General features: G+C 35.4%; 1 protein-coding gene across 6 annotated transcripts in view; it reads right to left on the bottom strand.

The window, feature by feature from the left end:
* Ankrd17 (ankyrin repeat domain 17) overlaps window positions 1–14,059 on the bottom strand; it is a 142,512-nt gene that overhangs the window by 46,906 nt on the left and 81,547 nt on the right. For 3 of the 6 annotated variants that reach the window (XM_038319072.1, XM_038319088.1, XM_038319094.1), the window contains exons 12-16: window positions 13,849–13,976; window positions 13,485–13,628; window positions 13,049–13,151; window positions 10,869–11,621; window positions 6,487–6,635 (exon numbers count right to left, since the gene is read on the bottom strand). In XM_038319072.1, the coding sequence (XP_038175000.1) occupies window positions 6,487–6,635; window positions 10,869–11,621; window positions 13,049–13,151; window positions 13,485–13,628; window positions 13,849–13,976 (1,277 nt within the window). The remainder of the gene's footprint in view (window positions 1–6,486; window positions 6,636–10,868; window positions 11,622–13,048; window positions 13,152–13,484; window positions 13,629–13,848; window positions 13,977–14,059) is intronic. The other 3 variants (XM_038319080.1, XM_038319102.1, XM_038319106.1) reach the window with 3 other exon arrangements.

Below are 14,059 nucleotides of genomic sequence, written 5' to 3'. Positions count from 1 at the left end.
TTTGGGGGGGGGGGGGGGCGCGGGGTCAGGAGGGAGTGTCTCACTTTGAAGCCCTGACTACCTAGAACTTCCTATGTAGACCACAGAGATCCACCTGTTTCCTGAGCATGGGATTAAAAGAGTGTGCCACCATATTTTGTTCTTTTTACTTTTTAATGAGACAACTAAAAATGGTCTAAAATATGTCTCTATTTTTCCTTTGTGGTTTTTATATTAGTCGCACTGAAAGCACAAGTCATTTTTATCCTTGATAATATGTTTATATCTCTATTGCCACACTAAAAAAGAAAAAATATCTTTGGTGTGTTTTTGAGACAGGCTCTCACTATATAGACCAAGTGGGCCTTGAACTCAGAGGTCCACCCACCTCCTCCTCTCAAGCACTGAGATTTAAGATTTGGCGCATCGTGGCCAGTCCACTAAATTCTTGAAAACTTTATGAATTTATGCTATATTATCATTCTCAATCTACATGTAATATTTTGTCCAGAATACATTCCACTAACTGAACGTTGAAGAAATGACAACAGCTATAACTTCAAATATTCAAAGACTATCACTAATAACAGATTTAAATATTTATAGTGCTCTTATACAATAATATTTACATAATACAAGAAGTCATACCCTCCCAATAACTGTGAAAGTCAAACTCCATTACAAAAAACTAAAAGACAAAAAGTGAAATTGATCAAGAGTCAAGAAATGAGAAAAGCCTACTAGTCAGTGATGGAGAGGGAGCCGCAAGAGCTGCTCTGCAGAAGAGCCACTGACTGCAGAGGTCAGGGATGGCCACAAGGGAGGTGCGCCAACTACAACAGTGGAGAAGGACATGAAACTGCAGTGAGTGACAGCTCTGGACGTCAGTACATGATCTTCATTCCAAGTTTTATATTTTTAGAAAAAGAAAGAAAAGGAACCACGTCTGATTTCAGAGAAAGGCAACAAAAGCTCAGAAACACAACTTTCTGATGGCTAAACCTAACTGGTGACCAGAGATGGGCTTTCTAGACAGCAAACTGCTCGAACCTCATCAAAAAGCTCTGAATGAGACTGTTAAATACACATGGCCTACGTCATCTCTTTTAAGTGTAAGCAACTCAACAATAGATTTAGGTTATAAAGCTTTAAAAAACCTCCTTCGGGGACTAGTCTAACTTAAATACACAAAAATATACAAAATTTAAAAAAGAAAACCACAAAAAATTTTAGGTGGTCAATATATATTATCCCTCATTATAAAGCATAAATTTACTATTAATTAAAAGCATCACTTTCCACAAGTGCTCTATTCCATAATCTCAGGTTTACAAAGTGAATATCTGTTATTCTACAGGATCTTGTTAATTATAATACAGAGTTGATTTGAATTTAAGTTCAAGCTACTTTTACAAAGCTTATTAAACTATACATTTTAAGAAATAAAAAAATATTTTTAAGCTGAGCAAGGAGAGTTGTCAAATTCCTTAAGGAAGTAAAGTTAGTTACGAAAATGAGAAGGCCCACTCCATTTTTACAGTAAGAACTGGAAGTAAGTAACAAATATTTTTAAGATAACACAAGAACTTAAAGTTCAGAAAGATTGCTTCTGTCCCCCAAGACATTAACAAAATTCCAAACTGTTAGTGTCCTGTGTTATATAGCCCATGGGTAAAAAAATGACTGTATAGTTTAAACAATGACTCACAGTGAACAGAAAGAAAGAGAGTCTGAGAGGGAAAACACAGGAAGGATCCTCAGAAGACTTAACATCAGACACGGGCCAGGCAGTTATTTAACTCCTTTATCAAGTACCCAGGGCAAAGTCTCAAACATACAAAGAAAATGGGGAAAAGGGAGGTGTGTTAAAAAAAAAAAAAAAAAAAAAAAAAACAAAACAACAAAAAAAAAAAAAAAAAAAAAAAAAAGGGCATGGCAGCAGCACTCAGATTGAGGGTGGAGTGAGGGAATCTCTGTGTTTGAGGCCAGCTTGTCTACATAGTGAATCCCAGGATAGCCAAGATTTCACAGTGAGAAACTGTCTCAAATACCTAATAAATTATTTACATGACTAAGTGAGAGAAAAAACGTGCAGATGACATGGCCACACACACAACTTAGTTCAAAGGATCACAAAATATGTGAGTGCTGTGGAAAAATGAAAACCTTTAATGAGCTAATTATTAGGCAGGTTGAAAACTCTCATTGAGGAAGTACACCTATTATTCCTAAATTAATTACGTTTAAAACCGGAAAGAACTGATATATACCTACAAAAGGAAAATCTTAATTTCAAATATTTCATCTTATACAGCCAGATTATATATAGGAGTTTAAGAAATAGAGTAACACTTCAGGATATCAAATAAATGAGAGTAATCAGTAAAATTAAGCTTAATAACGTTTCTGAAAGTAGTTCATATAAAGTAGCAGTTGAATGTGTTAGCATATTTTTTATTCTTTATGAATGTAGGCTGCCATCAGGACTTCCCTTACTTGAGGGCTGAAGAGGCCAGAAAAAGGAACGAATTCTCCTGGAATCTGAGTTAGAGGCAGTTTGTCAGAACCTGAGTTCGAGTGCCATGTGGGTGTTAGAAACCTTCTCTCCAACTGCTGTATTTTGAGATAGGGTCTTGTTATACATGCCAGGCTAGGTAGCCACCATCCAACTCAGCCTCCAGCCTCAGACTTCCAAATGCTGGGATTCTAGGCATGCGATATTTCATAACGTTAATTTCCTCCTCATTTCCTTATTACTTATTATATCAATACAGTGAAACTTTTATCTGGATTCCAAAATAGGTAAGAATATAGAAAAACATTTAAGTAACTCCAGACAATTGAAGATAAAATGCGACTTCGTTAATTTTGTTTCCCTCTTTTAGGCGTTGGAGGAGGTAGTATTCAAGAGTCTCATTCTATACTCCACTTGAGATTATCTTCCTATTTCAAACCTCCAAGTTTTAGGCTCACAGAAATGAGCTATGCCCAACTATAATTTACATTCAGCTATAATTCAAGTCTTGATGCATAACAAGTTAAGCTTAATAGCTCATGTAACCTAGGCAGTCATCAATATGCTATATACCAATAGATGGCACTGAATTTAGATTTTACAGATGCTCATCAGTCTGATATTTTGTGTCTTCCACCACAGTTTTGTCCTATACACAAAAATATTCACGACATCAGGATTCATGGGATTTTTTACTTTAGTATCAAATATTTTTAGAAGGACTTTACCAAAAAAAATGAGAAAAGCATTCTTAAAATTTTTATTGAGATACCTGCTTGGCACAGAAGCAAATTCCTTAAATTAACTTCAAAAATTAAGTCAGGAAGAAGTGCAATCATTAATTATCATTTTGACTGTTTTTCCCCCAGATACAGGAATTTTTCTGTATCTAGATAAGCACTCAAGCATAGCTCATGTTAGACAAAAATGCAATAGGAGTTTTAAAAAGCTTCAATACAGAAACTAGATAGACAGGGATTTAAAAAATGATTTTTTTTAGATTCATGTATTTTACGTGTGCTTTGCTTTGCCTATATGTATGTGCATCACATGCATGCCTAGTACCCTTAGAGGCCAGAAGAGGGAACTGGATGACCTGGATAGTTGTGAACCACCATGTTGGTATGAAAGGGAGAGATCCTTGTAAGAGCAACAGTGCTCTTAACTGGCGAGCTGTATTTTTAAGGAACCATAACCAAATCTTTATATATCAACAAAATTTTATTTATGCAAATATTCAGTTAACTTACATGACTTGTGAGTAAACATTATCATGACTGAAATAATTTCATAATCAATAACTTAATATTCAGTAAAATCACAGTTGTACTTGGGGGTGCATAGCTTTGGACACATTTTATTTGAAAATATTCTGAAAACAAGAGTTTTGTGTAAGGGCTCATTCTTGGTCCCTTAAAAATTAGAACATACTTCTAGTCAAGTCCAACAGTCTCAAAATCAAAATCTCATGAGAAATAATATATATCTCATGCCAAGCTTTATTGAATTCCACAATTTGATCAGCAATAAATAGAAATAAATGGTTTTCATAGTTTTAAAAGAGGCTATGCAGCATGGATGATATCATATTGAATGCAATATGGCACACTTGTAATTCTACCTACCCAGAAGACAAAGCCAGAAAAGATCATGAGTTCAAGCAAATTAGGGCAGAACTCATAGCTAACAAGCATACATGAAACAAAAAATAAAATAGAGAAATTTCAACTGTGTGTCTGACTCCTAGCCTTCCTCCTTAGCCAAGCAAGGTGACAAATAAATGAAATGACAGGAATGGTTAAGACCTGGTCTGAAGATTAGGTAATCTCTTTATGATATTTCCCGGCAATACTTTAGGACACGAAAGAGGGTTCAGTGATTACGCGAGCTTGCTGATCTTGCGGAAAATCACTGTTCAATTCCCAGGACCCACATGGCAGCTAAAGGCTGGCTGTTCCAGGGAATTTTGGCCTCCACAGAGACCAGGCAGTTCAAACACCCACACATAAAACAAACACATCAAGAAATTAAAACAAAATAAACCTGAGCATGTTAGTATACACCTTTAATCTCAGCATTTAGGAAAAAGAGGCAGGTGGATCTCTGGGACTAAGTGCAGCTTAGTCTAAAGAGTGAGACCCTATCTAAAGATAAATAAAAAACAATATATAAAACAATAAACTAAGAAACACTTTAATAAAATAACAAACTCTCAAACTTGGAAGTATATGGTTTTAATGGCATGTACATTTGCTTCTTGAAATAAAAATTTATAAAAGTCTGGTTATAAGTCTTAACAGCATTTACTTCCCTCATCCCACATATTAAACAAAATATTATAAATATAGCATGCACACTTTTTCTTTCTCTTACTTTACCTTTTAAATAGTCCCTCCTACCTCATACTTCTTAGCCTTTCCTTCCTTCCTTTTAGATTCAAGGTCTTCTGTGGTTCCTGATGGCCTTAGTCTTACTATGTAGCCAAAAAGGAACTTCCTGCCTTCTACCTTGCAAGCACTAGGATTAGACACTTAAAACATCAAGCTTGCCACATTTTGGCCTTTTTCAAGATAAAATAAACTAAATTTGTCAACCCATTCTTGCCCTGGAACTTCATGCTCAAGCTATGAAGTGTGTGTGTGTAAACACAATATAGTACACATAAAAGTAAGGGGACAACTGGTAGGAGGTGGTTTTCTTCTTCCAGTTCGTGGTTACAGGAATCAAACTGAGTGAGGCTAACTAGGCTTGATGGCAAGCACATTTAAGCACTGAGGAATCTTGCCATTCAGAATCAACTAAATTTTATTTATTTATTGAGACATTATGCAGGCCTCACTGGCCTCACACTCACATCTACATTTCTTCTCTGCCTCCTGAATGTTGAGAATCAAAATATGTTTAATAGAATTCCTTTCTTAATAGATCTCAAGCTTTGTAAAACATAATATCTTTTTCCATGCATATACATATTCCTTTAGATAATCCAAAGAAATAAAGTGTTTCTATTCCCGCCATGGAATCTGTTACCAGCTAAAATTGCATAAACTCAACATATTTCCTCAAACCATGTGTAATTCACAACCTTTAAAAGTGATATAAAGTCAGGTATGATGATTCATGCCTGTAACTCCAACACTCAGAAGGATTAAACAGGATGGTTTCTCGGATTATGGCCAGACTGGGCTATACAGAGAGACCCTGTCTCAAGAAGAAACATTACATAATGCAACTAAGGACATACAGTATATACAAACATACAGTTCATAAAGTCCCATTAGTCCAGGACTTTACTTCATCACTGATCTATAGTTCAAGTCTCAGCAGTTTCTTTCATAAACAATCCATCACCTATTTAAGAAAATAGGTAGCCAGGCAGTGGTGGCCCACGCCTTTAATCCCTGAGTTCAGGAGGCAGAGACAGGCAGATCTCTTTGAGTTCAAGGCCACTCTGGTCTACAGAGCAAGTTCCAGAATAGGCATCAATGCTACAAAGAAACTCTGTCTCGAAAACAAACAAAAAGAAAATACACACCAACCCCAATTTTTGTTCTACTGAGACAGGGTGTCATGTAGCCTAGACTAGCTTAAAATTGTTACATAGCTGAGGCTGACCTTGAACTCATGGTCCCGTGACCCTACTTCCCAAAGGCTGGGATCAGGGCTGTGGTTTCCTTTTAATCTTACATAAGCTACTTCTTTTACATTCTAGTACTTTCTAAACTAAATCTAATCTTTAAAATTCAGCCAGGACTGGCATTAACTATGAAGGCCCAGGCTGGCTTTGAACTCATGTAATTCTGTCTTAAACTTAAATGACAGGATTAGGTGTGAGCCACCATGTCTGCCTTGGCAGTTTTTTAAAAAATGGGTAAGTTTGAATTGTATCGGGGGTCTTTGACAATGCAGTCTAATATGTTAGGATCACTGAAGGTTAATATGGAAATGTGGTGGAATTCTAGTGAGAACATCTCTCCTAACGTGGAGCTTACCTGTGCATCAATATCAATGGCAGGGTAGATAGGTAGCATGGCTGAAGGAGAGATGATAGGACTTGGAGTTGGAGTCTGAGGTTGGGAAATAGAAGCAGCGATACTGTGGGTAGGAGTGTTTGACATTGCAGATGCTCTTCCACTGACTGCTGTTGAACAAAATAACTGCACTTAATAAGGACCAAACATTGTTAGGAAAGAGTTAAGAAATATTTCTTTAAAAAGATTAAAGAATTTTTTTAATCAAAATGGTTGTAAGACACTATTATAACATTAATAACTAATTTTCTGAATGTTTTTAATTGGTGGACAGCCCCAAATTAGAATGTATATTGAATAATCCACTTCCTATACAATAATCCATCTGAAAGACAAATTCTCTTTTAATAAAAGTAATCATAAAATCTTAATCCATAATAATCTTGAAAACAGAAATATTTTACGTACTAAAATTACATAGAAAAGAAATGAATGATAAAATATTCAAGAATAAGAATAGAAGGGGGAAAATATTTTTTTTGCCAACTTTACACCTCCTTGTACTGTAGAGAAAAGAAAAGTTACTTTACTGTTAGAATGGAAGATTCAAGTCAAATTACTTCAAACACCACATATTTACTAACCACAACAGAGCAATAGTAACTTTGAAGGCCCTGGTGTGACAGTTTTTTTCAAGTATTAAAAAAAAAAAAAAAAAAAAAAAAATCGATCCTCACACAGATATGTATTTTTTCTTACATTACGAGAGGAATGTCCCACAATCAACCTGGCAATCACACTGACTTAGAACAAAGTTAACATTATGCTAGAAATATATATTTACACAGTCATCCTCCCAATATGGATTCATTTTCTTCTATGCAGGAATCTGCTGTAATCTTATCTCACTCACATATATGATTTAATAATGGCTAGTTAGGTCTGTATTTGGGGTGGGAGAATATTGCTAAAGACAGAGGCATAAAATATACAAGATTATATTAAGGGACTTTGTTCTTCCAATAACTTAATTCTGTAGCCAATGTGTGAACATATCTTCCTCTTCACCCACAGTAACTTTTGGACAATCATCTCTGAACAGAGTGCAGATGTGTGTTTTCCAAGTACTATCCACTACACCAGACAGAAAACAATTATAGATTCACAGCTGAATCTGAAACCAGGCAAAATAATTTATCTTGCCAAGAATATTAGTGAAATCGATCTTGTAACAGTTATAAACATGACTATCAATTAAGAAATCTACTTTACATAAAATCTTAAGGTCAGGCACAAACATACACTGTACATTATATCCACACATTCTATAATCGTACATTTTTAGTTTACTTAAAAGTCAAAAGAAACAAAGAACAACAAAAACAACAAGAAAAAAACCCAAAACATCCGAATAATTAAGGAACCAGATCACAAAGAAGGAGCAGGTGCTACTAATTATCTAAAGACTCCAATACTATTTGATAATATTGATTACAAGGTTTCAATCTTGTAACCGTTATCTCCCAAGTCTAACTCAGACTGCAAGGATTACAGGCTCACATGAGCATATATAGATTTTAAGATTAAATAATTTCTTTGAATATTCTTAACCTATACACAAATTTAAAAAAAAAATAAAATTCACTGCTCTTAAGATAGATTCCATGTTTTAAAAGACCTTGAATTTCTGCTATTACTGCCTTCATCCTACCTAGTGCTGGGACTGCAGAGTGCACCACTGGTTTCATGGGGTGCTAGGGATAAATTCATTGCTTCACGTTTACAACATAAACGCTATACAAACTGAGCTATATTTCTTTGGCCCTTGATGATTTTTATTCTATTAATTTAAATGTGTTAAAAGATTGGTAGATGTCTACTGGAATAGTATATTTTAAAGAACCTACTGAGATTAGCTCTCTTGCTCTGAATGGTTCAGATGGGGTGTTTTGATCTTCTCATCTAAAGCTGACGAGTAAAACCTTATTTCCTTTGAAACTGTTTTATCAAGAGTAAGTGACTGCTCATCATTCAACTGTTTACTACAGAGATAAAAGGGAAAGCTTTAAAAATCTAAGTCCAGAAAAAAATTATAGTTCTAAAATTTTTTTCTTTTATTTTTTACATTTTGAAATTCAATTTAGGGAGGGAAAACCCAATGCTTGAAAAGTTTTAACAGCAGAAATGGAAAATTTCATCAACACAAAACAAAGGTTCGTGTTAGGACAGGTTAAACAAGTGCCCAGTTTTGATTTGGTGATTAAGGAAGGCTGAAGAATTGGCCAGCTAAGTATCAGAAGGAAGGAGAGCTTGGTACAGGAAACCTAACAAATAAAAGCTAAGGAACAAAGGTGCTTGTGGGAAAGAAGGCCAAATGAGGTTGTGTTACACAAGAAGTCAAAAAAATAAGAAGTGGAAATAACTCTCAGTCAACTGAAAGGACAAGTAAGATCAGAAGTTAAATAATGAGAATCCAGAAGAAAGTTGTGTGCTTGAGTGTGCACATACATATGTAGAGCATGTGAATATGAGTGAGGTAGTAGACAGGGGTCATCTGCAAGAAGACAGTAAGATTATTTTTAATTCTGTTCTTTTTCTGCTGAATATGTTTCTCTACCCACAAAGAAGAGCATAATATAGCAGCGTTTTTAGAAAGTAGCAAATTTATCATAATCCCTAGAATCTTACGTTGATTAAACTAAAAATGAAAAAATTTATGAAGAAACACCTTGAACACAGACAGAAATTCTGGAAATAAATGAATCAATTTAAAAAAAGCTGATTTACAAACATCTGATAGTTCTCATCAGAATAAAAATTTTACAATCAGCAAATTGTTGACAACTATGCTCAAATACATCAGGTAAACTGAGAGCACATAAAAACAAACTTTCCAACAGTCATTATATAGAACGCTCCAAACCTTCATTTCATCAATAAATAATACTTAACTCCATAATCCTTTGAAAATCTGATATAACCGAGAATTACGATTTAAGTTACTGGCCAGGGCCATGGTATCAATTTCAGATATAACTACTATGAGCTAATTGTCATACAATGTTAAAGTCTTTAAAGTTTATTAGATATCATAACCAGTTAGTGATGATTAATTGGGATTTAAGTCTTTAAAAAAATCTATACTTGTATTAAGATTGTTACAATTCTTATTATTAGTTATTACTAACAATTATCCTGGTGTAGGTTATATTACTCATAGGATTAGCAGAGATTTTCATATCACATGTTACTGAGAAGATACAAAAAATGAGGGGCTGGGAAACTATACCAATTTTTTGAAAAGCAAAATCTACCTCATTACCTGTTTATCTCAGTTTCTGAATTAACTTGACCAAAAAAATCTAAACGCTAGAAAGAATATTTTCTATAAAAAAATGAACTTTATAGTAATGTATGACTTCCTCATAATAAATGTTTCTCAAATAGTTTAAAATTATAAAGAGTAAATCATCCAGGTAAAGACAAATGAATAAAAAAAATGGGAAGAAATCAAAAGAAAATTACCAAAATTCAACAACTGTTTACTCCCTTTGTTCTCCCCTTTCCCGTCCTTATCAGTCTTCCTTCCTTAAGAAGGAAAATAATTTTAGGTAATAGATCATTCTTTATGACCTATAACCCTATGAAATCTCACCCTACTATTACACAATTCATAAAAATCAGTCCCAAAAAAGCAGCATTAAAACTCTTCTCAAGTTGCAACCCTTACTAGAAGACACTCTCTCTGGCTACACATTGAAAACATGTCATTTACCATACTGTTGGGGGAACATGCCTTCCCATAATACAGTCAGAAACAGACTATACATTTATATTCACAGGGGATAAAAATCACTGACATACAGTAGAATCAGACTCTACTTGGTTGGTACTTTATTAATACTGTAAACATGTTTGTTTTGTTGTTTGCTTATTCTTAAATAGCCATCATGAAGTTTGGTACATTAGTATATAAAGTATTTCTTTTTATCACAAATAGACTTCCTAATATATCCTAATATCTTTGTTCTTCAGCTTTTATCAATATTCCTTTTATTGGTGTGAATACAGAAGCAAAAAAATGCCAAAACCCAACCCCAGTGTTTTGAACTTAAAGTGAAAACAAAAACTAAAAGTAAAAACCAAGGCTCAACTCACTGCCGAAAAACCTGGATTCCAAGCTCAGACAGACAGATCGGTCATTTTTATTGTATGAACTAATCTTTAATTGGACCTGTAGCCATCTGAGATGATCTTAACACTAATATTTCTAAAGACATAATGTGTCAAGAGTCCAAAAATAGTTCTCAAGTTGAGTAATGGTTAAAAAAAAAATTCTGGCACACTCTTACTCTCCTTAAGCAAATCATATTTGATACCTGCTCATAACAATATAAACCCACCTGCCATGATGTCATCCAGCGTGTCATTGAGGGTCTGAGCAGGGCTGGCTACCATTAACCCTTGTTGTGTTTCAGTGAGAATTCCTTGCCCCAGCCCTGCCAACTGTGCTTGGCCCAGTACTGGCTGTCCAACTATCACTCCTTGAAGTTCTGTAAGATTTGCGATGGACCCTGGAGGCAAGGGACCCGCGGCCAGAGGCAAAGCTTGAGGCATCGCCAGAGGCTGGATTGGTGCAAAACCCATCTGAGCAGCAGTCTGCTGAGGTTCATCTTTAAGCAAAACAGGATCCACTTGTTGTAAGCGTGTATAGTCTCCCTCGGAAAGCTGCTCTCCAGCCCCGACAGGAGCGAGGAGTCCCAGGTGCTGACAGGATTGCTGCTGTTGCTGCTGAAGTTGGATTCGTTGAGCTTTCACTTCTAGATATTGTTTTTTCAGCTGCTGCTGAGTTTTCAGTTGTAACTCTCGTTCTACTTTCTGCAGTTCCTCCAGAATCTTTTGTTTCTTCTGAATTTGCTCCTCCCTCGTTTTGTTCAGCTCCTCAATCTTCTCCTTGGTAAGTTGGTCAGCATGGGCCAGCTCCAAGGACTGCAGCTGGGCATTTTTCTCTATGGCTTCTTTTATCCTCTGTTCCAGTTCTGTTAACTTTCCCTGAGCCTCTTCTACAATGCTCTCTGGAGACTGATTGGTGATGTAACCCTGTACATCCTGGCTGTTTGCTGGCAAATGGCTGTTGGACTTTTGTTTAGAAGCAGCTGTGTGAAAAAGAAACCCCCTCAGAAGTGCACATGAATGGCATCCTCATTACAGAGTTACTGTTGGGAGGTTTAGTGCCAACAGTTATGCACCAAGGTATTATATCCACGAAGGTGAAATATACTTTTAAGGAGTTAAACACAAGTCCACCTTCTCTATCACAAATATATAATGTATGTATTTTATGTGCATAGAGTAATCTCTGAAAGTAGAATTCAGAACTTATAAACACCACAAGGCTAAAGTAAGGTAACAGAGGGATGAAAGTTTGCAACACCTAAATGGTGCAGTTAGAGTCAAGTCTAACACTATGTGTAGGTATTTCATATGTCACAATGTAAAAATCATAAGAGCAGAAAAATAAAGTTAAATTATTAAGGTGTAGAGAAAATTTAGATGTCTATATCAAGATTTTCCACACTTAATAAATGTCTGTGCCTTTGATAAACACACACACATACACACAAAGAATGCCCAAACCACTGAGATGTAACCAAGAAACTAAAATCCAACTAAAATAGGTCTTTGTTGGGACCTACCACCTTCAAGACTGACAAAGGAAGGAGAATTCACACAGTCACACAGCTACCTTGCCAACAGAGAACTTGGGATTTAGTCCCTGATAGAAAAGTTGCTGGACTACGCCATCCTCCGTACCTTCTGACAGCCAGGGAGACAGGCTGCTCTGGCTAACAGGGTTAGCAACCAACTGAAAAGGATGCCAAGACAGGCTAGTGGTTGTGACTGAAAAGAGTTGCTGGGGATACTTAGCATACTTGTTGGTAAAAGAATACAGGTAGCCAAAACCAAGATGCAAAAGTCACAGTTTCTTCAAGTAAAACTTTTCAAAATAAAAACTAATTCCAACTGGAAGGTGTCATGTTTGGGGACATACTTAATAACAGGCATGGTATGATATAAACAAATCAAAAAATGGACCTTCGAATTTTAAGAAATAACAAGTGTATCTTAACGTATCTTTAAACTATTAGTTGTGGGAAAAGTGACCTAGTTAAAACCAGTTCTTTAAATTGAATTTGAATATTTGATCCAACTTCTTAATCTTTATGCCTCATGTCACTACAAAGACTTAGGTATGTTAAATAAAAATGATGAGAATTGTCATCCAACTGTATCCAACTTAACAGGAATAAAAATCACTACTCATTGGAGGAAATAGTGGATAATCAGAATTTCATCAAAAAGGAGCACCTGGATCTCCTGAGTCTCTCAGTACCTATCTTCTCTCCCAGAAAGTTGTTTTTTCATTGGTTTAAAACAACAAACAAACAAACAAACAAACAAAACATTAATGATACCAACTTGGTAAATTCATTGTTGGTGAAAAATAATTTTTGTGGGGCTACTTTTTGTATCCTTAATTTCACCTGGACATGTAAGAAAAAGTCTCAGAAGTATAACTGACCTTTATTCCTAACGGGAAGAGTGGTAGCAACATTGGCAGGTGGTTTGTCGGGCTCCTGAGGTGGGACAACCATGGGCAGTGCTTGAACTGGTACACGAGGTGCCTAAGAGAAAGCATGAGTTGTTTCTTTAGTACACAATTCATTATCACACTAATAACTTGCAGAGTTGTTAAGCAAATAGACCATTTCAGACAATGACATACTTTTACATCAAATTATTCTCCTATTCTCTGTTTTTAAAAAAGTAGCTGTGAATTCCAGTTATTCTAAGCATAATTTTTAAAAAGTACATCATAATCCCATCAATCTAGATAAATGTTAGGCTAAATATATAATGGCCTTGGCATAATTATACAAATTTCATCCTAACAAAGATAATCTTATTTAATGAAAATTATAGCTAAAAATATAAAATGCTTTAACCTTGAATCTTACCCTATTTAAATCGTGGGATGGGGGCGTTAGCTGAGTGACATCTGGTGGAGGGGCTGAAAGTAGATTATTAGGATAGTCTAAAAGATAGCAAACAACACTGGTATGGCCACCTTTTGCTGCTTCTATCAACATGGTTGAGCCATCCTAAAAGAATGAATAAAGAAAGGAAACACATAAGCACATCAAGAAAGATATCAGGTCTCAGGTACAAGCATATTAAATATTTAACAGCAAACAGTGCTTTCCTATTAAAGTCAGAGATCTAATACTCAGAACACCATTACAAATACAAGTTATTTATGGTAATTTTACGAAGTTCAAGATGCGGAATTCATAAAGCTGCTTAATCACTTGAGTTACCTACTTTTAAACGGTGAGTAGGGTCTGCCCCATGAGCCAAAAGCAGTTCCACCACTGCCAAATGACCCCCTGCACAAGCCAGGGACAGTACAGTATGGTCATTATTAGCTGTGGTTCGATTCACATTTGCTCCTAAAACAAACATGGAAAAAAATACATTGGTAGAGTGGTTAAAAAAAAAAGAAAAAAACTAAGATTTATTCATTTTAATTCAT

The sequence above is a fragment of the Arvicola amphibius genome, chromosome 1, assembly GCF_903992535.2.
Source record: "Arvicola amphibius chromosome 1, mArvAmp1.2, whole genome shotgun sequence".
Taxonomy (NCBI): Eukaryota; Metazoa; Chordata; class Mammalia; order Rodentia; family Cricetidae; genus Arvicola; species Arvicola amphibius.
The sequence above is the reverse complement of the archived record's forward strand: the minus strand, read 5'-3'. Positions and strand labels throughout refer to the sequence as shown.